This window comes from Hyla sarda, chromosome 10, assembly GCF_029499605.1.
Source record: "Hyla sarda isolate aHylSar1 chromosome 10, aHylSar1.hap1, whole genome shotgun sequence".
Classification (NCBI taxonomy): Eukaryota; Metazoa; Chordata; class Amphibia; order Anura; family Hylidae; genus Hyla; species Hyla sarda.
In genome coordinates this window covers 132,192,855-132,220,637 of record NC_079198.1, presented here as the reverse complement: position 1 = coordinate 132,220,637, position 27,783 = coordinate 132,192,855, and the positions used below count along the sequence as shown (strand labels likewise).

General features: G+C 41.0%; 1 protein-coding gene across 2 annotated transcripts; it reads left to right on the top strand.

Moving 5' to 3' along the window:
- Positions 1-376: 376 nt before the first annotated feature.
- Positions 377-26,383, top strand: LOC130294568 (nicotinamide N-methyltransferase-like). 2 transcript variants are annotated; one of them, XM_056544580.1, is made up of 4 exons: positions 377-443; positions 2,112-2,316; positions 3,528-3,602; positions 25,809-26,383. In XM_056544580.1, exons 1-4 carry the CDS (start codon positions 408-410, stop codon positions 25,838-25,840), a joined length of 348 nt encoding a protein of 115 aa, XP_056400555.1. In that variant the 5' UTR covers positions 377-407; the 3' UTR covers positions 25,841-26,383. The 2 variants fall into 2 exon arrangements, with proteins under 2 accessions (XP_056400555.1, XP_056400554.1); XM_056544579.1 differs by lacking the exons at positions 377-443; positions 2,112-2,316; positions 3,528-3,602 and adding an exon at positions 15,602-15,773.
- The last annotated feature ends 1,400 nt before the right edge of the window (positions 26,384-27,783 follow it).

Here is a 27,783-nt window from a genome sequence, read left to right as displayed (position 1 = left end):
TCACTCTGGAAACAATTAGATTCTTATTCTGAGGAATGGTGGGGCCCCAGTGGTAGGACTCCCACCAATACTGTGGATAGGGGATAACTTAATGAGATTGGAATATAAACTGGTGTTTTAGCCTATAATGCAGGGGTTTCTAAACTATAGACCTCCAGATGTTGCAAAATAACAACTCCCAGCATGCGCTGGCAGGCAGGCTGGCTCCGACTGGCTGTCCTCCTCTCTTTCTGTCAGGATCTCACATATGCCACTCTCATCCTTAGCTCAGGCTAGGCCATCCTTCTGTTCCTCCTCAGAGGCGGTGCTGACAACAGTATCTGCTGGTCCCACCTCCGCTTCTTCCTCACATGCTGGCTCGAGGCACTGACTGAGACAAGGCACACCCCACGCACACACACTGATTCATGTCATATGACAACAGCGCAGCCGCTGGGGTGATGGTGAGTTTCCTGACCCAGTCTGCTACATAGTCATAGCAAGACAGGGGGGGCGGACACCCCACCTGGATGGGAAACAGTAATTCAGTTTAAATGGGGGCATATTTCAGTTGACAGGAGGCACATGTAGCAAAGTAGCAAAGCAACTGTTGGTATCTCCTGCACACATGACACCAAGGGCCTTCTGCTAACTTTCATCCAGAACATGGTTAGTTGGGAAGGGGATAAAGACTGACCCTCTACTCTGCAGCCCCTCATCTTACATTTCCAGTGACTTTTATGGGCACACTTGGGTTCTATCTGTCCACTTTAGCCACCCTTGAAATCTGTGACTTCCCCACTCCAGAACAAGTGGACTAAACGTGCCAACAAACCCTGCTCTACCACCATGTTCCCCCTAACCCCCCCCCCGGGGTTGACCAGACTCCTAGAATCCTCATTTTAAATTGCATACCTTATTTACACAATTTTTCGTGCTGAAAACGCCCCCATCAGCTGTCCGGGCATGCTGGTTGTTGTAGTTTTGAAACCTCTGGAGGTCTGCAGGTTGAAGACCACTGCAGCCTTTGTCATCATCCAGATCCCCCCCCCCCTTTTTTTTTTGTACTCACCTCCCTTCGGCGGGAAGGAAGAGTGAGCTGGTCCGGGCCATCTATGCTGCAGGGACAGTCCGGTGGGGATGGTTAGTCGTTGCAGGCTGTCCATTTTCACAGGGGGGGGCCTCTTATCCGCGCTCCGGGCCTGCCCAGGACTAGTGATGTTGCCTTGACGACGACGCACAGGGACGTTCATGCGCAATGTCCCTGTGCATCGTCGTTAAGGCAATGTCACTAGTCCGGGGCAAGCCCGAGGCACGGAGAAGAGGGCCCCTCGGTGAAGATGGACAGCCCGGGCATGCTGGGAATTATAGTTTTCAACATCTGGAGGTCCGCAGGTTGAAGACCACTGATGAAGGGATTGACAGGTGGTGATGATGAAGGGGGGGATGATGACAGGGGTCTGGATGATTACAGGGGGGATGATGACAGGGGTCTGGATGATTACAGGGGGGGGGGAATGATGTATTTCCAACCCTAGGCTTATAGTCGAGCCAATAACTTTTCCTGGGTTGAAATTAGGGGCCTCGGCTTATATTGGGGTCAGCTTATACTCGAGTATATACGGTACCTTACTTGATATATTGTTATATGTTCAATTATTAATATGAAGCCATTTTTTAATCAATATAATTTTTATAAAAGTAAAAAAAAAAACTTTAACATATTCATAATAATAATAATAATTATAAAAGTTATAATAAAAAGCCATTTGTCAGATGTACAAGCATCCAGTTAGATGACTGTTGTTCTGCATTTCTTATCATTTTGAATACTAAAAATAAAAGGAAAGTTGATTTAAAAAAAGTCATATATCACTGTAATAAGTTTCAGTCTGTCATGCTGTCTGTGGTGTAAGTAAACTTGTGACTTTAACCTCTATAAAAAGCCATCGTAGACTCATGAAGTTTTTCAGGATTCATTTTCCCATAGTTTCTATTACAATAAAACCGTTTTGTTTGTTTAAGCACATGAATCTATTATATCAATTTTCCCATGTCTGATTTGTGTACATTAAAGCTCCTGATATGATATGTAATTCTTTTGAACATGCTTTGTCAATTAATATATACAGACCTGTAGCTCCGGTGTAGAGATCAGTCACCTGTCTGTGATAGAAGATTACACGATGGATTCCGGCTCCCGTAAGCTCTATCATGTACATGGATTTGATTCCAGACAACTCCTAGAGCATTACCTGTCAGATAAGCCTGAAATGGTCTTTGAAGAGGATTCCTTAAAATTTCCGATTGAAAATCTTAAGAAAACCTTCACAGAGGGTATGTATCTTAAATTTTATATATTTATTGGGTTTTACAGCATCAATCAATTTTTTTTTTTTTTTTTTTTTGGGGGGGGGGGGGGTAAATTGCACTGCCCCAGTCAGCAAAAGGAAGCCTTGGTGTATAGTATGATAGAAAGATACAGTATAGTCAGTATGGTCTCAGGGTTAAGTAAAATCATTGTTTTCCCCTCTGTAATTACAAGTATGTTATATATCAGGGGTCTTAAACTGTGGCCCTCCGAATATTGCAAAACTTCAACTCCCAGCATGCCCAGAAAGCCAATGGCTGTTTTGCCGGCAGACACAGTCTGCAGAATGTCCAGAGATTTTGCGTGCAGACATTCTGCCGTATGAACATAGCCTTACACTGCCCCCCCCCCCCCCCCCATACACACTCACACATACACAATTAAAATGTAATATGACCCATAGGGCAGTGTGTACTAAAACAATGAGTCTCCAGCTGTTACAAAACTACAATTCCCAGCATAATAGGACAGTCTTTGATTGTCCAGTCATGCTGGGAGTTGTAGTTTTGCTACAGCTGGAGGTTCACTGTTTGGGAAACACTGGCGTAGGGTATTTTCGGTAGAGAAGGCATATGTCATTATTGCCTCCAACCGAGTCCACTAAATGAGGATATATTGGTGCCTAGTCAAAAGGCACTTTACCGTATGGTCATGAAAAGGGCATTGCCTAAATTTTGAAGTTTAGTGGCCACCCTTTCACCAACCACAGAAATATACACCATGTTACAGCCAGCGCTTTGGTCTCTCATTCTGACCGTGAGTGCTCCCCTCCTCCTGTCACCAGCGGCTCCGGGACTCACTGTGCGGGACGTGCCCGCATGCCAGCCCCGGGCATCTCCTTACCCCACGTCCTTTGGGCGTGCGTGCACTGGAGCTATGCAATTTAAAGGGCCAGTGCACCCTTAATTATCAGTTGCACCTGTATCACTGTTATAAGTATCTGCACCTCCCACCACTCCTTGCGGGATCTATGTTTGCCTAGTGCCTTAGAGATAGCATTATTGTGTTTGCCCTACTGTGTTCTGATCTTTTGCTCTGTGACCTGACCTTGCTCCTGTGCTGCCTGCCTATTGACCTCCTGCTACGTTCCTGACCACACACCTGTGCCGCCTGCCCTGACCTTCTTCTATCCTGACATCGAGTTGCCATATCCCTTCTGTGCTTCCTTACATCTCAGCAACCTGTGTGCATGAGTCGTACCTGGCACCTAAGACTCCGCTCCCTGGTACGGCCCATGTCATCTCCCACACAGGTACAGTGGATTCACTACTACCGTGAGTGTTACACACCACATGTAGAGGAGGTGTATATTTCAGCAAACTTTCATGTTGCAAGTTGGCCCTAAAGTTGCATGCGAGACTCCATGCAAGACTCCCTGAAACCCTGCACCTGTCTGCCACCCCTGTGCAAATCCCTAATTTGGACTTCAAATGCACAAGGCGCTCTCTTACTCTGGAGCCCTGTCTTATTTCAAGCAACAGTTTAGGGCCACATATGGGGTATTTCCGTACTCAGGAGAACTTGCATTACACATTTTGGGGGGCTTTTGCTCCTTTTATCCCTTTTTAAAAGTAAAATTTGGGAGCTTCACCAACATGTTAGTGTAAAAAAAATTTTTTTTTACACTTACATGCTGGTGTTGCCCCATATTTTCACAAGAGAAAAAAGTAGACTAACAAAATTTGTAACACAATTTCTCCTCAGGATATACCCCATATGTGGATATAAAGTGTTCTGCGGGCACACAACAGGGCTTAGGAGTGAGAGATCACCATGTACATTTGAGACCTAAATTGATGATTTGAATTGGAATGGCTGATAGTTGCAGTAGTTCCGATGTAGATGCTAAAAAAACACCCCCATTAGTGTTTGTTTTCTCCCCTACTTTGCTGCTATTCCTGTGAAACGGTAAACAAACTTTCTGAAAATAATTTTGAATACTTTGAGGGGTTCAGTTTTTATAATGGGGTCTTTTATGGGTAATTTCTAATCTCAAGACCCTCAAATTTATTTAAAACCTGAACTGGTCCCTGAAAAATTCTGATTTTTAAATATTCAGGAACATTCGGAAAATTGCTGCTATACTTTGAAGCTCTCTAATGTCTTCAAAAAGTGAAAACATGTCATATGTGAATCAATATATAATTTATTTGGCATGCCCATTTTCCTTGCAAGTAGAGAGTTTCACAGTTAGAAAAAAGCAAAATTTTCCAACTTTTCATTTTTAATTTTTTTTTTCACCAAAAAGTACCAATGAAAATGTACCACTTACACAAAGTAGAATATGTCACAAAAAAAATCTCAGAATCAATAGGATTAGTAAAATCAACTCAGATAATCAATGCATAAAGTGACACAGTGTTAGAGTGAAAGAAAAATGGCCTGGTCCTTAACCACTTGGGGAACGGAGGGTTTTTCCTCCTTACCTTTTAAAAATTATAGCCCTTTCAATTTTGCACCTAAAAATCCATATGATGGCTCATTTTTTGCACCACCAATTCTACTTTGCAATTACATCAGTCATTTTACCCAAAAATCTACGGCGAAACTGAAAAAAAAAAACATTGTGCGACAAAATTGAAGAAAAAACGCCATTTTGTAAATTTTGGGGGCTTCCGTTTCTATGCAGTACATTTTTGACACCTTATCTTTATTCAGTAGGTCCATATGATTAAAATGATACCCTACTTATATAGGTTTGATTTTGTTGTACTTTCTGGAAAAAATCATAACTACATGCAGGAAAGTTTATATGTTTAAAATTGTCATCTTCTGACTCCTATAACTTTTTTATTTTTCTGAGTACAAGGTGGTATGAGGACTCATTTTTTGCGCCATGAAGTGAAGTTTTTAGCGTTATCATTTTTATATTGATCGGACTTTTTGTTCGCTTTTATTCATTTTTTCATAATATAAAAAGGGACCAAAAATGCGACATTTTGGACTTTTAAATTTTTGCGCGTACGCCATTGACTGTGCGGTTTAATTAACAATATATTTTTACAAATTACAAATGGTGGATGTGCGGCTGTGTTTCTCTCTTTTTGTGTTGCACATTTGTAGTCTCTCCCTTCTCCCATAGCCAGCACTCCACTCCACCCATTTGGCCCAGGCATTTTTAATTTGCAGGAAACTGCATAAAGGTTTCCTCCTACCATTCTCCCAGCCCTCTGGCAGTGAGCACATGGTAGGTTTCATACTGGTGTGGTTCTCTGTGGCGGCCATTGTTTCTGTGATGCTTTGTCTGTGGGGTGGAGTGGCCCAGAGCCAGGGGCTTGGTCGGGCAGTAGTGGGGCTGCCCGGCCACTGGGTCGCTCCCCCCATTGGGCATGGGGGTCTAGGAGGCAGTGGTCGCCGCCGGGGGCTGTGCCAGTGTCAGGTTAGGGACCCACTCTAACGAGGTGGCCTTGACGTGGCGAGTGGGCTTGTACTTTTTGATCAAAATGTATACTAACAACCTGTTAGTTTTTGAAATTATGCTGAGAAGCAAGTAGATCAAATTACAAATGGTGGATGTGCGGCTGTGTTTCTCTCTTTTTGTGTAATATATTTTTAGAATTCAGACTTTTCCGCATGTGGCAATATCACATATCTTTATTTTTATTTATACAGGTTTTTTTTATTTATTTTTTAAATGGGAAAAGGGGGGGGGGGGGGTGATTCTTACTTTTATTAGGGAAGGGGTTAAATGATCTTTATTAACAATTTTTTTCACTTTTCTTTTGTAATGTAATAGCTCCCATAGGGGCCTATAACACTGCACACACTGATCTTTTACATTGATCATTGTTATCCCATAGGAAACCATTGATCAATGATTCTGCTGCTTGACTGCTCATGTCTGTATCTCAGGCACTGAGCAGTCATTCGGCAATCGGACAGCAAGAAGAATGGTAGGGGACCATCCTGCTGTCCTACAGCTGTTCGGGATGCTGCGATTTCACCACGGCGATCCCGAACAGCGCACTGAGCTTACTGGCTTTAGTTTACCTTCACTTTAGACGAGGTGTTTAATTTTGAACGCCGCATCTAAAGCGATAATAGCGCACGACACCGCGATCAGTGCCGCACGCTATTAGCCACGGGTCCCCACCCACTATGACGTGGGGCCATGGAGTTGCCCCGAGTTACAGAAAGGGAGTGGGCAAGGGGAGTACAGTTACGCCCTCCGTCCCCAACAGGTTAAAATGTGGTGCATAAAATTTTCACATCACTTAGGGAGAGGAGTGAGACCTCCGATAAGTAGGAATGGTCTTTAATGTGTTCCTCTGATGTTATATATACCGATCAAAGCTACAGACCACGATGCAGAAAATGAGGGGAAAAAAAAGTGTATGAGGAAAAATAAAAAAGTTATAGGGGTCAGAAGATGACAATTTTAAACATTCTGATTTTGGTATAAGTAGTTATAATTTTTTTTATGTAGTAAACTAAAATAAACCTACATAAATTGGGTGTCCTTGAAACTGTATAAACCTACAGAATAAAGATAAGGTTTCATTTTTACCGAGAAATGCACTGTGTAGAAACGAAAGCCCTAAATGGTGTTTTTTTTATTTTACCACACAAACACAGTAACATAGTTCATAAGGTTGAAAAAAGACCAGAGTCCATCAAGTTCAACCTATATCCCTAATGAATCCAGAGGAAGGCAAAAATCCATAATAAAAATTACTTCCCGACTCCAAATATGGCATCAGAATAAATCCCTGGATCAATGTTCTGTCCCTATAAATGTAATATACATTACCAGCAATGTTATTATTCTCCAAAAATGCATCCAGACCCCTTTTAAATTCTTTTACAGAGTTCACCATGACCACCTCCTCCGGGAGAGAATTCCACAGTCTCACTGCTCTTTCAGTAAAGAACCCCCGTCTGTGCTGGTGTAGAAACCTTCTTTCCTCTAAACGTATAGGATGCCCTCTTGGTATAGATACAGTCCTGGATATGAATAGATCATGGAGAGATCTCTGTACGGTCCCCTGATATATTTATACATAGTTATTAGGTCGCCCCTAAGCCTTCTTTTTTTTAACTAAATAACCCTAATTCTGATAATCTTTCTGGGTACTGTAGTCCTCCCCTTCCCCGTATTACTCTGGTTGCCCGTCTTTGAATCCTCTCCAGCTCCACTATATCTTTCTTGTACACTGGTGCCCAGTACTGTACACGGTATTCCATGTGTGGTCTGACCAGTACTGTACACAGTATTCTATGTGTGGTCTGACTAGTGATTTGTACAGCGGTAGAATTATTTCCTTGTCATGGGTATCCATGCCCCTATTGATGCCCCCCATGATTTTCTTTGCCTTGGCAGCAGCTGCCCCACACTGGTCACTACAGCTAAATTTACTGTTAACTAAGATTCCCAAGTCCTTTTCCACGTCAGTCGTCCCAAGTGTTCTCCCATTTTATACATAATCCCCACCCGGATTTTTCCTCCCCATTACCTTACATGTTTCAGTGTTTAACTTCATCTGCCACTTCCCAGCCCACACCTCCAACCTATACAGATCCATTTGTAACACTGCACTGTCCTCTATTGTGTTTACCGCTTTACAGAGTTTAGTATCATCTGCAAAGATTGCTACTTTACTATTCAACCCCTCTAGGTCATTAATAAATATATTAAATAGGACAGGACCCAAGACTGACCCCTGTGGTCCCAACTAGTAATAGTCATCCAATCAGAATTAGTACCATTTATAACCACCCTCTAGTTCCTATCACTGAGCCAGTTACTTACCCACTTGCACACATTCTCCCCCAGCCCCATCCTTCTCATTTTATGCACCAACCATTTATGTGGCACCTTATCAAATGCTTTTGAAAAATCCAGATAGACGACATCCAGTGATTCCCCCTGGTCCAGTCTGGAGCTTAGTTTGACAGGACCAATCCCTCATAAAGCCATGCTGATATGGAGTCATACATAGCATCTCTTAGAAAACCCTCAAACAATTTACATACAACAGAGGTTAAACTAACAGGTCTATCATTCCCTGGGTCACCTTTTGACCCCTTTTTAAATATTGGCACCACATTTGCCATGCGCCAGTCCTGGGAAACAGTCCCTGTTACTATAGAGTCCCTGAATGTAAAACATAGGGGTCTGTCTATTACATTACTTAATTCCTTTAGAACACGGAGGTGAATGTCATCCGGACCTGGTGATTTGCTTATTTTGATTTTTTGTAGTCGGCACTGTACTTCTTCCTGGGTTAGACAGGTGACCTGTACTGGGGAGTTTGCCTTATCTCGCTGTATTTCACCTGGCATTTCATTTTTCTCGGTGAATACAGTGGGGAAGAATTTGATTAATATATTTGCTTTTTCCTGATCCCCGTTTATAATTTCTTCTTTAATGTTTTTAAAAGGGCCTACACTTTCATTTTTGGCCTTTTTGCTATTTATATAGTTAAAGAACATTTTAGTGTTAGTTTTACTTTCTTTGGCAATTAGTCTTTCTGTCTCTATTTTTTGCAGCTTTTATCTGTTTTTTTACATATATTAAATTTTTTCTCCATAGCTTTTTAATGCTTCCTCACTGCCGTCCTCTTTTAGTAGTTTAAATGCTTTATTTTTGTCTTTTATTGCCCCCTTAACGGTTTATTCATCCATATTGGATTTCTTTTATTTCTGACCCTTTTATTCCCATAAGGTATATACATCTTACAGTGAGAATTTAAGATATTTTTAAAAGTCCATTTAGTGTCAATATTCTTGTTTTTAAAGGGGTACTCCGTTCCCTTGCTTTCGGAGCTCTGCTCCCCAGCGTCAGGAAGTTATTGTTCCAAACAATGTATGTGCTGGCTTCCGTGTTCAGGGCCGCCCCTCGTGACATCACGTCCGCCCCCTCGTGACGTCATACCCGCCCCCTCAACAAAAGTCTATGGGAAGGGGAGCATTTCCTCTGTAGTATTAAGCAGCTAATACGTACTGGAAGGATTAAGATTTTTTAATAGAAGTAATTTACTAATCTGTTTAACTTTCTGCCACCAGTTGATTTGAAAAAAAATAAATAAAAGTTTTCCACCGGAGTACCGCTCTAACCTCTCTAAAAAGCCATTGTAGACCCATGAAGTTTCTCAGGATTCATTTTCTCATAGTTTTTATTACAATAAAACTGATTTGTTTGTTTAAGGACATGAATCTATTATATAAATTTTCCCATGACTGTTTTGTGTACATTAAAACTCATGATATGATATTGTAATTCTTTTGAACATGCTTTGTATATGAAATATAAAGACCTGTAGCTCCGGTGTAGAGATCAGTCACCTGTCTGTGATAGAAGATTATACAATGGATTCCAGCCCCCGTAAGCTCTATCATGTACATGGATTTGATTCCAGACAAGGCCTAGAGGATTATTTTTCAGATAAACCTGATAAGGTCTTTGAAGAGGATTCCTTGAAATGTCCAATTGAAAATCTTAAGAAAACCTTCACAGAGGGTATGTATCTTAAATTTTCTATACTTAAAGGGTTTTACACCATCAATCAATTTTTTTTCCCAGGGGGGAGAGGAATTACACTGCCCCAGTCAGCAAAAGGAAGCCTTGGTGTATAGCATAGATAGACAGATACAGTAGCCTGGTCAGGGTTTAGTAAAGTCATTGTTTTCCCCTCTGTAATTACAAGAATCTTATATATCAGGGGTCTCAATTTGTGGTCCTCCCAAAAGTTGCAAAAAAGCTGGGAATTGCAAAACTTCAACTCCCAGCATGCCCCTACAGCCAATGGCTGTTTTGCTGGTGCACACAGTCTGTAGAATGTCCGTACAGAGAATTTCCGTGGGGACATTCTGCCATATGAACATATCTCCACCAGTGAGATGAGGACATATTGGGGCCTAGTCAAAAAACCAATGATTAGGCAATACTGGAGGGAGGATGTTCTGTACAACACTGTACTTTACTGTATGGTCATGAAAAGGGCATTGCCTAAATCTAGAAGTTTTGTGGCCACCATTTTGCCAATCACCAAATGTAAAGGAGGTGTATATTTTAGCGAATTTACATGTTGCAATTTGGCCCTAGAGTTGCATGTGAGACTCCATGCAAGACCCTCTGAAACCCTGCACCTGTCTGCCACCCCTGTGCAAATCCCAAATTTGGACTTCAAATGCACATGGCTTACTCTGGAGCTCTGTCATATTTCAAGGCAACAGTTTAGGGCCACATATGGGGTATTTCCGTACTCAGGAGAACATATGTTACACATTTTGGGGTCTTTTGTTCTTTTTACCCCTTTTGAAAAGCAAAAGTTGGGAGCTACACCAACATGTTAGTGTAAAAAAATATATATTTACACTAACATGCTGGTGTTCCCCCATATTTTCACAAGTGAAAAAAGTAGAAATAGACTACCAAAATTTGTAACACAATTTCTCCTGAGTACAGATATACCCCATATGTGGACATAAAGTGTTCTGCGGGCGCACAACAGCACTCAGAAGTGAGAGAGCAACATGTACATGTTACATCTAGCGCTCCGACCGGACATGCTGGCCGTGAGTGATCCCCTGCTCCATCCACTTATGCTGATGGGCCCAGGATTCGAATCGCAGGACGCGCCCGCATGCGAATCTCGGCCCGTCGCTCATCTTCACTATTTGATGTTCCTCCTGTAGTCTTGCATCGCCGACGTGCGTGTCCCTGCCTCCCCATGTCACTGCCTTCAAAAAGTAAAAACATGTCAACTTTATGATGCCAACATAAAGTAGACATATTGTATATCTGAATCAATATATATATATATTTTATCTGAAATGTCAGTTTTCCTTAGAAGTAGAGTTTGCTAAATTTTCCATTTTTATTTTTTCGATTTTTTCACCAAGAAATGATGCAAGTATCAAAGAAAATTTACCACTTACACAAAGTAGAATATGTCACACACAAAAAATCTCAGAATCAATATGATTAGTAAAAGCAACTCAGATTATTAATGCATAAAGTGACTCTGGTCAGATTTGAAGAAATATAGCCTGGTCCTTTATGACAAAATAGGCTTGGTCTTTAAGGGGTTAAAATCACTATTCTCATTCATTATTTATGGAAAAAAAACAACAATAGTGCACATAAAGTGCAAATAGATACAGCAGAAGCAAAATAGAGAAATACTCCTAAAAACATGGGGAAGGATACTCAGTAATAAAAATCTATACGCCCGTAATAGCAGTTTACAGCAGAGTCATACACTCTCAATGGACACAATGGCCCTGATTTACTAAGAGTGTTGGGTTATTTTCAGAGTGTTTTTTTTTTTTCCCCGTATTTTTTCTCACACGTATTTATCAATGTTTTGCATGTCGGGAAAATTTTGTTGCATAATATTAAATTCTGTTGCATGGGGGAAAAAAAGTGTTGTAAAGGAAAAATAAAAGCACATAACTAAAGCAGAGTAACTCTGCACCAGGATGTAACTTTACATTCATGGTCGTTAATGGGTTAACAAATGAAAAGTAAAATAAATAAATAAATAAATAAATAAAGGAAATGAAAACCAAGATTGAAAAAAAGAGAGAGAGAATTTCCCCCCAAAAAATAACAAAAATAAAAAATGTAATATAAAAAACTACTAAGGGGACAAAGTAACAGGATTAAAAAAAAAACTTACACTTTTTAACAGATTCCCCACACCTCAAGGCAGTCGGGTTTTCAATTTCAGTATTTCACTATTTTTCTGGGGGGGGGGGGGGGTTATATACAACTGTCGGGTTTTCAGGAAACACACCCCTAATTATGCAAACCACGCCCTTTAGTCAGGTTAAAATAATACTCTGAGTAATTAGAAAACCGTTGTTTTTTGTTTTTTTTTTACCAGTAAAATATGTCGCCCAAAGTGTCGCAGTGGACCTGCGATACAAATTGTGTCGCATAACGCATTAAAAAAGAGTTGGGATCATGTTAGTAGATCCGGGCCATTGTATAGAGTCATTTGAATGGCACTAGATGCACTGTGTGATTTATGGGAAACACCCTAACTCCTCTCTGTAGGTACCCTGCATCAGATTAGTGCTTATTCACAAGATCATAACAAAGTCACATAGTTTGAACTTACTCATTAGAATCCTGCCACCACCAGCCCCAACGCACCCTTCCTCAAGGGTCTTGTCAGAAGTTTTGCTTTTGCTGTATCTTTTGGCACTTTATTTGCACTATTGTTGTTTTTTATGAATAGTGAATAAAAATAGTAGGAAGACTAGGAAACAAAGAGATGAAAATACAACTTTTAAAAAGGAATAAAAAAATTTAACTCTTCCCTTGTTCTTAAATTTTTTTTTTATAAAAAAGCGTAAGAAAAAAAATGCGGTGCATAAAATTTTCGCATCACTCTGGGAGAGGAGTAAGTGAGACCTCCGATAAGTAGGAATTGTCCAAAAGTAGAGAACCTCTTTAAGGTGTTCCTCTGACGTAATATACAAATAATACTAAAGTTAGTACCATAGATTAAATCAGGATTTTTTTAGAATTGGAAAATCAATATTTCAATACTTTAAGTGATATAGACATATGAGGTAATTTCACTACAACATGTATTAGTAGAGATGAGCGAACCCGGCGATCCCGGATTTGACCCAAATTTCGGGTTTTTACGGCTCGCGTAACTTACTTAACGTAGTTTTTTCCGGTTCAGCTCAGATGAACTGGGAAAAAGTGTGAGATTACTTGAAAAGAATGGCATTTTGGCACCCAGAAGAAGCAGGAGCAGAGAGTGGTCACATGATGTCAGGGTGGCCAGCATATCACATGATAAGCCAGGTTATCATATGATTTGCTGGTTTATGCGTCAGTCATCTCCAAAGGCCAATAGGAGACAGCAAGGGGGCCGGGACTTTTAAATAGCTTTAAATGTGAGTCTGTGGAGCTGATTGCAGTCACGGAGAGACACTGAGAGAGGCAGAGAAAAAGAGAGACAGAGAAAGACAGAGAAAGTTAAAGACAGAGATATAGACAGACAGGGATACAGTTAGACAGTGGCCCTTATTTACTAAAAGTGTTGTGTAGGTTTCTTTGTGGGTTTTAATTCCCTACAATTAATTTTCCACGGTATTTACTAAGGTTTCCCTACATTTTCCACTTTCCCTACATTTCCCTGATCTGTCGGGTTTTTCTCAGCTCAAATCCACCACTTTTCATATGGAAACCGTAGTAAAAATGTTGGGTTTTTGTGAAAATGTCGGGAACACGCTCCTTTTCAGAGATCACATCCCCTTTCCCTGGCAGCCACACCATTTTTCAGGTTTTCTTAGCAAAATGGAGAGTTAGTCAGGTTTTTTTCAATTCTAGAGCAAATTATGGCACAGAATCTGGCACAGACAGAATTTCTGGCGCAATGCGACATAATCTGGCACACAACCCGACAAAACATGTCGGGTTTGCAATAGTAAATGAGGGCCAGTGTGTGTAAACAGTAGCCTTAATCCTGCACAGTTCTAAAAGCCTCATCCTATTATGAAGCTCCACAGCAGGCTTATCACAAATCCTATTGGGGCTGTCCAAAAATCCACAGCAAAGTGATTATTCACAGCCTTGATTTGTGGACTGTCCATTGCTACAGAACCCTCATCTTGTGCTAAACATCCCAGCAAGCCTTTTTGAAGGCTTATACAAAAACTTTACAACTACTGCGCAAAGCAAAGCTGTGGCTGACCTGCATGCTAGCAAAACATATTGAAAGCGCCATAAATCATGCACACAGTATACCTATCTGTTTGTGACATAGCAGCACAATTAAAGGAGTTATCCAATATTAAAAATGTATCCCCTATCGGTATGATGGTGAGCCAGCTGTCAGTGGATTTCTCCTCGTCTACAGTCACATTGCACAGTGGAAATGTCAGTCCTAGATCCTCTGTTTCCCCCTCTCAATGCTATGCAGAAGGATAGCACTAGCCAGGAGGAGGCGTTGTGTTACAGTTAGCCTTTGGAGCAGGTTGATGAGGTGGTGGAGGGGGGATGCAGTGTTTGAGCATAGCACTAGTGGGACTAGGGGTGGTGGGGATACTGTAAGGCATCATGGTGGATGTGCTGAGGGGGAACAATGAGGCCACAATCATACATCAGAAGTTCTTACTAAGGATGAGTGTTAGGGATAAAACAGAGGGGTTTAAGGATGAGGATGTCAGCAGGCCTGTTGGTCTGAGCAGATCAGGAACAGGTGATGGCAATGCTGTTGTAGGCTTGAGAATTTTTTTTCTAGAACAGGGGTACTATCAGGTGGTAGTGAACCTACTTCTTTACAGCCTCCTGCTGTGCAGAAATTTTCAACTATTTTACCAGGTGCAGAAAACAAGGCACAGTCAGGGTCTGCCTTTAAGAAATTAGCCTCTATGTCAGCACATGGAAGGTATCACAAGGCCTGGCTAAAAGTCCCTCAAGTCTGGCCTCACCCTTGCTGCTGCTACTTTCAGCAGCCAGGCTGGGCCTGGAAAAAAATAAATAAATAATTTTTAATGTTCCTGTGTTCGCTGTTTATTACAACTCTTACTGGTCTGCCTCCCCTTGCTGTATGCTGGCTACTACAAGACAGCCACCTCCTGCTGCACACTGGTTTCTACTAGACCACTAGTCTGCCATCACCCTTGCTGCTGCTAATTCAAACCAGGCATTGAAAATTTAAAATATCTACATTTGTATACCTCATGCTGTTTGCTGGCTACTACAACTCTTACCTGTCCTCTTCCCTCTGTACACTGGCCTGTGGCCAGTCCCGCTAATTCACCATCACCTTTGCTGCTGCTACCTTCAGCTAGGCCTTGAAAAATTTGAAAAACAGATTTTTTTTCACACCTAATGCTGTATGCTGCTATTATTAGCCCGCCTTCTCCTCCTGTACTCTAGATGCTACAAGTGTCTCTAGTTTGCTTTTACCATTGCTGTTACATCCAACCAGGCCTTGATAAATTTAAAAAACCTTATTTAAAAAAAGCATTAAACCCGCTGTTAATTACCATGGGTTACCTCATGTTGCCATAACTGAGTCTTAAAACCACTTTAAAATCACTTGAATACATTCCTAGCAGTATTATGCACATGTATAGGGGCTTACTTTATTGGCAGTTCCCTTCAAACCGAGCTGAATTGTATCGGAAATTTCAGAAAAGTTTGGCAAGCCCGGCTTATCAAATTTTTCAAAGGTTTGCTCATATCTATCTACTGGGGTTTGATACTTTTGATGTTTCAATGTGGAAGTTTATTTTTATTTTTTTCTGCAGGTCATATTAAAGGAGATGTCCTGATTGACTTCAGCCTTGGTCCCATGGTTCCCCACCTCTATGCAGCTAGTGAGTTTTTCAAACACGTCATTGTCCTGAAGGTCAGTGACAGATGCATCATGGAGCTGAAGAGATGGCTGGACACACGGACTGGAGCATTTTACTGGGGACATGCCACAAAACTTCATTTAGGAAACAGGTGAAGTTTTTGTCAAAATTGTCGCATTATTTAGCGGATAGTCATGACGTCATGTTACCTTGTGAATTGTTAAAAATAGAAACAATGCAACTTATGGTGGAGATTTATCAAAACCTGCCAGAGGAAGAGTTGCTGAGTTGCCCATAGCAACCAACCAGATCGCTTTTGAAAAGGCCTCTGAAAAATGAAAGCGGCGGGATCCCCGCAATCTAACATCTTATCCCCTATACTTTTGATAGGGGATAAGATGTTTTGCGCCGGAGTACCCCTTTAAGCATGCGTGGGATAAGCATAAGGCTATCCTTCATATAAGATAGGGATAGGCACAAGGCGTTGCCCGATTTTTCCTTTTTAATCCTTGTTTGGGAGGAAAATAAACAAAGGAGGAAGCTTTTGACTTCATATCCCGTCCTCATATATTGTTGTCATATCCCAACCCCATATCCTGTCCTCATATCCAGACCTTCTATCCCGTCATCATATCCCACCCTCATATCCCATCCTCACATCTCGTCCTCATATCCCAACCTCCTATCCCGAACTCTTATCCCAACCTCCTATCCCGTCCTCCTATCCCGACCTCCTATGCCATCCTCCTATCCCGACCTCCTATCCCGTCCTCCTATCCCGTCCTCCTATCCTGTCCTCCTATCTCGACCTCCTATCTCAACCTCCTATCCCTTCCTCCTATCCCATCCTCCTATCTCGACCTCCTATCCCGACCTCCTATCCTGACCTCCTATCCCGACCTCCTATCCCGACCTCCTATCCTTAACTCCTATCCTGTCCTCCTATCCCGTCCTCCTATCTCAACCTCCTATCCCGTCCTCCTATCTTGACCTCCTATCCCGTCCTCCTATCCCGACCTCCTATCCCGTCCTCCTATCTCAACCCCCTATCCCATCCTCCTATCTCCACCTCTTATCCCGACCTCCTATCCCGACCTCCTATCTTAACCTCCTATCCTATCTCGACCTCTTATCCTGTCCTCCTATCCCGTCCTCTTATGTTGATCTCCTATCTCGACCTCCTATCCCATCCTCCTATCCCGACCTCCTATCCCGACCTCCTATCCCGAACTCTTATCCCAACCTCCTATTCCGACCTCCTATCCCGTCCTCCTATCCCATCCTCCTATCTCGACCTCCTATCCCAACCTCCTATCCCGACCTCCTATCCCGACCTCCTATCCCGATCTCCTATCCTGACCTCCTATCCTGACCTCCTATCTCGTCCTCCTATCTCGACCTCCTATCCCGTCCTCCTATCTTGACCTCCTATCCCGTCCTCCTATCTCAACCCCCTATCCCATCCTCCTATATCCACCTCTTATCCCGACCTCCTATCCCGATCTCCTATCTCAACCTCCTATCCCGTCCTCCTATCTCGACCTCATATCTCGACCTCCTATCCCGACCTCCTATCCTGACCTCCTATCTCGACCTCTTATCCTGTCCTCCTATCCCGTCCTCCTATGTTGACCTCCTATCTCGACCTCCTATCCCATCCTCCTATCCCGACCTCCTATCCCGACCTCCTATCTCGACCTCCTATCCTTTCCTCCTATCCCGACCTCCTATCTCGACCTCCTATCCCGTCCTCCTATGTCAACCCCCTATCCCGTACTCCTATCTCCACCTCTTATCCTGACCTCCTATCCCGACCTTCTATCTCAACCTCCTATCCCGTCCTCCTATCTTGTCCTCCTATCCTGACCTCCTATCCCGACCTCCTATCCCGACCTCCAATCTCGACCTCTTATCCCGTCCTCCTATCCCGTCCTCCTATCTCCCCCTCATATCCCATCCTCATATCCCAAATATTATTTATATCAATTAGATGGTGAAGAATAAAAACATAGAAGGACATTAATAATTGTTGCTTTGATAAGCGACTTTTGTAGTCATTTTTTTGCTTTGGTTTTGCTTATGTGTGACATATTTATCATACTATCACAGGGGGTTGATAAATTTGGATCCTTAGGCCCCGTTCACACTACGGAATTCTCACAGCTGAATTCCGCGAGCGGAGATTCCGCCTGGTGCCCGCCGCTGAGAATACTTGGGCGCTAGGGCCGCGGGGCACTGAGCCGTCACCATTGACAGCTATGCAGTGCTCGCGGAATCCGCGCAAAGTAATGAACATGTTCTTTCTTTGCGCAGAACACTTTCAGCGGCGGAAATGTCCGCCGCTGAAATTCCGCAGTGTGAACGGGTCTCGCGGAGACCCGTTCACATTAATGTTAAAGTTCACAACGCGGAATTGCACCCCTGGAATTCCGCCCGGAAATTCTGCGGCAATTCCGTAGTGTGAACGGGGCCTTACAGTAAGGACATGCTTGGAGTTGTAGTCTTGCAGCGCAGGCAATTTATCAAGGGATTTAGAGGGTTTCTTTTGATTACAAAAGCATTTTTTTGTGCTACTTTTGTGGGTAAGCATAAAGTACCATTCAGCCCCACCCAAGCAATTTTCAGTTTTGACTTTGCAGTGGTCAGGAGTTTATTAAGTGAAAAAGTCACACGTCGCAAACACTCTTAAAAAGTCGCAAGCGTAAGTCAGGTCAGTCCTGGCTTACAAACTTGCCTTTGACAGCAAAACTGTGACTTTTGTGCGACTTTTTGAGTAGCACCACTCCACAACCACCAGCCCGAATCTACCACTTCCCCGCTAACTATTGCAGGGCTACAACTCCAAGCATGCCCTTACGGTGAGGAGCCAAATGTATTAACCCCCTGTGATAGTATGATAAATATGTCACACATAAGCAAAACCAAAGAAAAAAAAATGACTACAGAAGTTGCTTATCAAAGCAACAATGATTAATGTCCTTCTATGTTTTTATTCTTCACCATTTAATTGATATAAATAATATTTTCACAAGGAAATTTATAGAAGTATTCTTCCAAATCTAGTATAATAGATTATCTATCTTAGAAACATAGAATGTGTCGTACAGAGATGAGCAGCAGAGAATAATCATGTCCAGCGGTGCGCTGATTGCGCTAGGAGCAGGGCAGCAGCAAGGACATGTCGGCTTCATTCATTCATTAACCACCACTGATTGCTGACATGTCCCTGCTGCTGACCTGCTCCAAGAAGATGAGGAGCAGGCAGCGGGAGGGGAAATAAGAACATGGGGGGAGGGTGGGAAAAAAGGATAAGCACACTGGGGCCAATGAATTATTATAAACACACTGGGGCCAATGAATTATTAACACACTGGAGCCAATTAATTATTATAAATATGCATGGAGGGCATGTGTTTGGGGGTCAAATGAGGAGTTTAAAAACCCCTCCGGGAGCCCTGAATGGTGGGGAATTTAAAAGTGAAAGTAAAAATACACTGTTTATCGCAGGGGGAGTGGAGCATGCCGCCCGCCCCCCTGTTTAATAACTTCTGATCGCATCGGGTCTCAGAAGTGAGACCCGGTGCAATAAATCCTTCATCAGATGTACTACAACCCCCATCATGGAAACAAGTCTGTTCCATGATGGGAGTAGTAGTAATCCCAGCTGCGGGAGTCTGCAGGCAGAGGTGTTAAAACGGCCAGAAAATAATGGTACACGACGAATGTTATAATGTGTCTTAACGGATGAATATGCCGGTTATTTTTACAGACGTTATTCAGCCATTAGCACCCGTTATTTCATTAGTGATTATACATCAATTTTTTTTATTATACAATACAGAAAATGGATGTTTAACAACTGATGAATACTCATAGTGTGAAAGCAGCCTAAAATGTAGACTCCATTCTTGGGTGTATAAAAAATCATAAAGCCACCAAAAAAAAAAAAAAAAAAAAATATATATATATATATATATATATATATATATATATGTATATATATTCTATTTCCAAATGGCGGAGGACAGCACTACCACTGTAAGTCTCAAGATAATAGTCCGGGTGCAATAGGAAAGAAACGTGGTCCCAGTCGCAGACCACATCCATAAATTCCAGCAATAAATTCAACAGCACTCACGGGTTCAAGTGAAAAAACACAACGGTGTTTATTTAAACCATGTTCAGATGCAACGTTTCAGTGATATCCACCCATGGCTTGAAAAAGGTGGTGGATATCACTGAAACGTTGCATCTGAACATGGTTTAAATAAACACTGTTGTGTTTTTTCACTTGAACCCGTGAGTGCTGTTGGATTTATTGCTGGAATATATGTATATATATATATATATATATATATATATATATATATATATTAATGTAAATTTTTAAACAGGGATCAATTTATATAGGCGTGTTGGGAGCTAAAAATGTATCCGACAATAATAAAAATGTAGAAAGGGTCCATTTAAATGTAAAAATAATATATTTTTTATAATAAATTTTTTTTAATTTTTTCATAAGTAATGTATTTTAATATTGTGTTAAAAAGTGTGTGTGTGAGTATGTGTGCTTCACTTTGTTTCCCTATTTTTTACATTTCTTAGGTAGTAGTACTACTACTCCCAGCATTGAACAGACTGTTCCATGATGGGAGCTGTAGTGCCTGTACTAATAGACAGGGTGTCACTCCTGATACCCGATGCGATTGTCCTTTCAATTGCAGAGATGGAGCAGCTTTCTCCTACGCTTGCATTTCTGCACTATACCCCGACCGGCCACTTATGTGAATAGAATTCCCATCACTTATTCATATTTCCTGCAGAGAGCTGTGATCGGCCAGATAATTCCAGCCAATAACAGCTCTTTGCAGGAAATATGAATAATAGGTATATATGCGGCATATACTCATACTACAGTGGGACCAGAGAAGAGCGGCCGGCCACCCACATCTATAAATTATACAGGACGATCGCATCGGGTGTTAGAAGTAACACCCGCTGTGATCTGTCTATTAATGCAGGTACAACAGCTCCCAGCATGGAGCAGAGTGTGCTCCATTTTGGGAGCAGTAGTACCTGCAGTTGAGGACAGATCACAGCAGGTATCACTCCTGACACTCACTGAGATCGTCCTATCTATTGCAGAGATGTGAGCGTAGGAAAAAGCAGCGCTCATCTATACATTATACAGGACGATCGACGGGCTGTCGCTAATGAAGAAATGTGTTATTTTGAATCAAGTCGAAGTTTGGATCAAGTTGAATTTTTCATGAAATTTGGAACAAATTTCTGCTTCGTCAGATTCGATTCGCTCATCTCTAGTCATATACTTGCGGTACCGCTGAACGGGTCAAGACGAAGAGAAAATCCCAGGTTGGTTGCGGGGCGCACAACACTGATAGCAGAAAATCCATGGATCATAAAATGATTTGTTTTATTTTGCAATAGACAACACGTTTCGAGAGAGGGCACGTCCGCTCTCTTTTTCAAGTCTCTCCTCCACAAGAGACTTGAAAAAGAGAGGACGCTTTTGAAACACGTTGTCTATTGCAAATTAAAACAAATACTTTAATGATCCTTGGTGCCCCTAGTTTTCTGCTATCAGCGTTGTATGCCCCACAACCAACCTGGGATTTTCATTCCGTCTGGACCCGTTCAGCGTTACCGCAAGTATCTTCTAGCCACCCTACTGTAGGTGGATCCAGGTCTGGTGGCAGCCACACAAAGAAATCGCTAATATATGCTATAACAGGTGTTGAGCTCTGAGCCTAACACCCTCAGGTACGTGAGCATTTTGCATGATCACATGCACCTACTCTATCTTTGGTAATGGCACAAGGCAGCGCCATAGGTTGTCTAACTTTTGTTTCCACATATTCCATACAGTCATATGACATATAGGGCTGCATCTGAAAAAATCTCTCTCTGGCTTTTCATGGCCTTGCCCCTCAGATAGCTTCCAAGAGCGCAGAGGTCATCTCTTCTTTCATGACTCCTTTTAGAAGACTTGTTATCCCATTAGACCATCTCATGACTTCTGATCTTCCATGAAGCCCCCCTTTTCTGGCTTGGAGATAATATTATAACACTGGGCCTATCTGACTGCCCCTCCTCTCCCCCTGGAAAGTAGCTACCAGCTCCCTTAAAGGGGTAATCCGCTGCTCAGCATTTGGAACAAACTGTTTCAAATGCTGGAGCAGGCGCTGGGAGCTTGTGACGTCATAGCCCACCCCCTCATAATGTTGTCACGCCCCCTCCCATAGACTTGCATTGAGGGGGTGGGGTGTGACATCATGAGGGGGCGGGGTTATGGCATTACGAGCTCCCGAAGCCGGCTCCAGCGTTCGGAACAGTTTGTTCCAAACGCTGAGCAGCGGAGTACCCTTTAAGATGTCACTCTTAGTCCAGAAATCAGCTTTTAGGAGCTAATGGGTTACATGTTTCAATATCAAAAATGTATTGAAAAATAAAAAGAAATGAAGTCTCCATAGAAGGGTGTCAACATATTTTGTTTTGAGTTACTGTCTGACTACAAAGGACATTTCTAACTAGGAATTACATAAATAGGGCAACCATAATATGATTTGATGTTCTGGTAACATTGCTGTCAGCATCTTGTTGTTGTGAAGCAATATATGAGCAACATGTTATTGTGTTACAGTTACATTCACCTAACTATGTATAAGGAAATATTTAAAAAGATCCACTGAAGATTGATGCCCTTATACTTTCACAACCAAGACCTAAGAATATACAATGCTAGGCCTTAATATGTATAATGTGACTTATGTGCAATAAATATTTATAAAGAAAAATAGAATAACAACAATATCAAGCTATTCTGAAACTCTAAAGAATGTTCGATTAACATGTCTTATCACGAGTTTCTTGGCTGGGGCTGTGTGTAGCTAATTATATGAAAAGTGTGAATGTAAAATAGATGTCTAAGTGAGATGTCACTAACAATCACACTTGTTTATATGGACTATGTTCTATCCAATTAAATGTCATTTATGATTTTTTAAATGTAAAATTGAACTTTGCATGAACCTGCATAAAATGGCCAATGGGGCAAAATGAAGACTCAATAAAATATAAGTAAAAATCTAATATTACTGCTTCTTTATCATAAATTTTACCCCATTAAGGACTCAGCCCATTTTGGACCTAAGGACTCAAAAAAAAAAAAAAAAAAAAAAAAAAAAAAAAATATATATATATATATATATATATATATATATATATATATATATATATACATACATACATATATATATATATATATATATATATATATATATATATATATATATATATATATATTATTTGAGTGTGGAAATGTATAAGAAAACTGAACTTTTTACACATTGCACTTAATGGTAACACTATTCCAGTATCTTTATTCTGAAGATTAATGCAATTAAGATAATACCATATTTACAGTATAGGTTTTTTTCATATTTTTGTACTACTTTTAAAAAAAAATTACAAACGTTAACAAAATTGGTATGCATGAAATTGTCCTTTTTTATTTTTCTGTATACAAGGATGTGTGAGGGCTCAATTTTTGTGCCTTAATCTGTAATCAATACCATTTTTGTTTGATGGGACTTAAAATGGGAAAAAGGGGTCATTTTTTTTTTTGTTAGGGGAGGGGGTTCTATATAATTTTAAAGACTTTTTATTTTACACTTTTTAAGTCCTCATAGCGGACTTTAATATGCAATCATTATATTGCATTCACTGTATAATGCTATGTCTATAGCATAGCATTACACACTGTGATCGGTAATCTACTGATATAGCCTGGCTAAGCCAGGATACATCAGTGAATTGGCGATTTGCAGCAGAAGGAAGGTAAGGTGTAAGGAGAATCATTAGCTATCAAAGAGAGACCATCCAGGATCCATATTTGTAAGTAGGTTTATTCAGTGTCGACACTGGAGACAACTAGCACACCGCTCACACGCTTCAGCTATGGTGGATACAGTAGTCTACTGCCCCCAGCATAGAGTAGATTTTTGAAAGAAAGCATTGTCATTATCTTTTTTTGTATCATCTAAACTAAAGACAGGCATCCTGCACTTTGCAATAACTAAGCTAAAAACAGGTCTCTTGTTTTAGGCTGGGTTCACATATATCAGGCGTCTGGCATAGTTTCCCTCCGGCGTGCACCGGAACTGGAACTGATGCACCGGAACTGATGCTAGAACTGATCCCATTCATTTGAATGGGACAGTTCACAATCATCCAGCGTGTCCCTTTTGACGCCAGATGGTTGGACACGATGGAGGGCACCGGATAGGGGAACACAACTTGCAGAAACAGAAACAATGGATGCCAGATACCATACAACTGATGACAACTTGCCATCAGTTGTGGCATCAGTTGTGTTGAGATATAGACTGAGTTCACCTACGCCGGATGCCGAACATCCGTGAACCCAGCCTTACTCCTTATCTTTACCATACATAAGGCACTAGCTGGTTCTTTCATAAATTTAACTTCAAGCTAATACATGAACCATTGTGAATCTGGATATACATACCTACATACACAATATATATATATATATATATATATATATATATATATATATATATAGCGCAAATCTATTATATAAAATTAAGTATACACAATTTTCATATCTTAAGGGGACCCTCCTCCCCCGTTTTAGCATATCTTACCCCTACAATCACATCATGGGGGGTTGGTAAGCTTCTCTCAGCTACCACAGATGTTTAAGATGTTTACTCTTACTTTAGACACCACTGTGATCGTCATTGATCACAGCATCTAAAGGGCAGCTGTCATGACAAACTGGGGGGATGGGGAGAGTGAGCCCTAAGCTGTCCCTAATAACACTCTGCCTGCCTGCTTGCCCATCCACCCTAAATGGTGGATCGACAACAATGGTGCTGGTCCCTTCCTGCGCTAAAGTGCAGTGGGTGTAAAAACAAATATACATAGTCGGTCACAGGCCAACAACATAACAGGAAAGCTACCAAACAAGCAGATATACAAGACAGAATATATACAGGCAAACAGGGCAGAATATAGTGTACTAACAAACAGTTCAAAAACCGGAATCCAGATAAACAGCAGATATGAAAAAATTAACTAGACTAGGTATAGAATGAGTAAACAGCAGAAACCAGAAAATGCCGGGGATGAACAGAAGAAATGAATGCTAAGCACCAAACTAATCAGGAACATAGGACACTGTTCACATTGGACTCAGATAACTAACATTAGCATATTAAGTTCAGAGGACACAGATCAATGAATTATCACAGAGGAAACAAAAGATCAGTGATCATGTACTCTATGATCAGTGCATGTACAAGAAACCCTAAAGATCAGAAAACAAACTCTGGACACATACAAAGAACAAACCATACTCCCCACTTCAACATGGATGGACATAAATACTAACTCCAGATAGACTTGTAGCCAGCAGGCACACTCCACTGTGTGATCACAATACTGGCCTAAAAGGAAACAGAAATATAAAACACAGAACACTAGACTGAGAAATCGATGAGTTTGAACAGAATCCACAAAAATCTAACTCCACAACATGGAGGGACACAGGTCAGGATACTCACAGTGTGAACACAGACTAAGATACAAGGCGAAACCAGAACGGATATACGATAATCCTAAAACCCCACAAATGTACCACAGTCTAAAATGTATAATAAATAGGACTGTTAACCATGGTTAAAAACTTAGAAATATCACAATAAAAGTACAAGGTGCATGATTAAGCAGACAAGAACAGAGTAGCACTAAAGCTAAGGTGCAAAATAAAACATAGACAGAGAAGTTCAATCACCAGCAACCAGAGTGCAGCAGAGCTTGGGTATAAATAGCAACACCTAAGTTGCAATTGGCTCATTAACTATTTCCCACCTAGAAAGAAATCACACAGAAACTGCTCAGACATTAAAAAAAAACAATGTCTGAACAGAGCCAAAGACAGAAAAACACAAAACGGACATTACAGCAGCTCTTATCCATTCTTATCCAAAGCACCCTGTCCTCTATAATAATGGGAACCACTAAATTAAAGCTTTTGTATTACTACTGGAAACCAAAATTAATAAACTGATTATTCCCATGATGTCTTATTGATGCTGATTATAGGACAATCACATTCCTAATTTTTTTTAATCTCTTTTAGTGACCAGTTACAGGACAAAGAAGAGAATGTGAGATCCGCCGTTCAACATGTTATGAAATGTGACCTTGAGAAAGAAAATGTGACAGATCCGATAGTCTTACCACCAGCAGATTGTATCATCAGTGCTGGGCTTCTTGATGTTATCTGCAAAGACCAAGATGATTTCATCAGATATTTGAGGAAATTCTCAGCGTTAATGAAACCTGGAGGAAACATGATATTCATTGGGTGTTTAGAGATGACATATTACACAGTTGGGAAAGACAAGTTCCATGGTTTCCCATATGATGAGGAGTTTGTCAGGAAAGCTCTAGTTGGAGAAGGATTTGTTATAGATTACTGTAATGTTAAGAAGAGAACAAATGTGAGTGACATTATTGACTATAATGGTGTCATATTCATTGCAGCTCACAAGTAGAAGTAGAAAATATAAGCATACAAATAAGAATAACAACAATATCAAGCTATTCTGAAACTCTAAAGAATGTTTGATTAACATGTCTTATCACGAGTTTCATGGCTGGGGCTGTGTGTAGCTAATTATATGAAAAGTGTGAATATAAAATATATGTCTATGTGAGATGTCACTAACAATCACACTTGTTTATATGGACTGTTGTCTATCCAATTAAATGTAATTTATTATTTTTGAAATGTAATTTTTAAAATGTAATGTTGAACTTTGCATGAAAATGCATAAAATGGCCTTCGGGGCAAAATGAAGACTCATGTATCTCTGATAAATTTTCACCTGGAGAAAACCCTGACAAAATATAAGTAAAAATCAAATATTACTGCTTCTTTATCAGAAATTTTACAACTTAAGGACCATTTTGGCCCTAAGGACTTAAAACAAACAAAAAAAATATTATTTGTGAGTGGAAATGTATAAGAAAACTGAAATTTTACAACTTTTGGGGGGGTTGGTTTGCTACACATTGCACTTAATGGTAACACTATTAACGCATCTTTATTCTGTAGATTAATGCAAAACAGAATGCATTTTTCTGCCATCTCTTCCACGCAAAAAGCGTGTTGAAGTTACATGCATCTAGCCTGGGGTGTTATACGATTCCGGTGCATTTATTATTTTTCGGCAAACACCTTCAGTACTCATTGTGCTGTCATCCCTGCTACGCAAAAAGCGTGCTGAAGTTACACGTACCTAACCTGCAGTGTTATACCGTTCTGGTGCATTTAATATTGCTCCGAAAACACCTTTAGTACTTGTTGTGCTGTCATCTCTGCCACACAAAAAGGGTGTTGAAGTTGCACGTATTTAGCCTGTAGTGTCATACAGTTCTAGTGCATTTTATGTTGTTCCACAAACACCTTCAGTACTTATTGTGCTGTCATTTCTGCCACGCAAAATGCTTTCAAAGCATTAAAACTTCGATTTGACAAGTAGGTTGGTGAAAAATCACCCAAAAAGGATAAAAGTAACTAAAAAAACATGTCTGAAAAACGAGTTGGTTGACTGGGTAAAGGGCCGAAGACCCTCAACATGTTCTTTACCAGAGGAGTTGCGTTGGGACAGTCAAGCTGTGGAGTGTGTTAGCGAAGTGGTTGAGGTCGAATCAGTAGTCAAGCCAAGCACATGCGGGACTGGTGGTGGTAGGCATTATGGGGATACGGTAAGGCGTCAAGGTGGTTATGTTGAAGGGGAGCTAGAAGGCCAAGGAGTCCATGCAGAGAGGAGTGGCATGGATGATAAGGAGTTTGATGTTGACAATGATGTGGTGTTGGACAGGACGTGGGAACCACCTGGACATAGTTACATAGTTACATAGTTAGTATGGTTGAAAAAAGACATACGTCCATCAAGTCCAACCAGGGAATTGAAGTGAAGGGTGTAAGGGGATAAGGGAAAGGGATGTAGTTTTATAATTCTGCATAAGCATTAATGTTATTTTGTTCCAGGAATGTATCTAATCCTGTTTTAAAGCTGTTAATTGTTCCTGCTGTGACCAGTTCC

Coding starts and splice junctions, on each gene's coding strand:
- LOC130294568 (XM_056544579.1), top strand. CDS start 15,619: ATGGTTCCCCACCTCTATGCAGCTAGTGAGTTTTTCAAACACGTCATT. Junction 15,774..25,808: donor AAACTTCATTTAGGAAACAG/GTGAAGTTTTTG, acceptor AATCTCTTTTAG/TGACCAGTTACAGGACAAAG.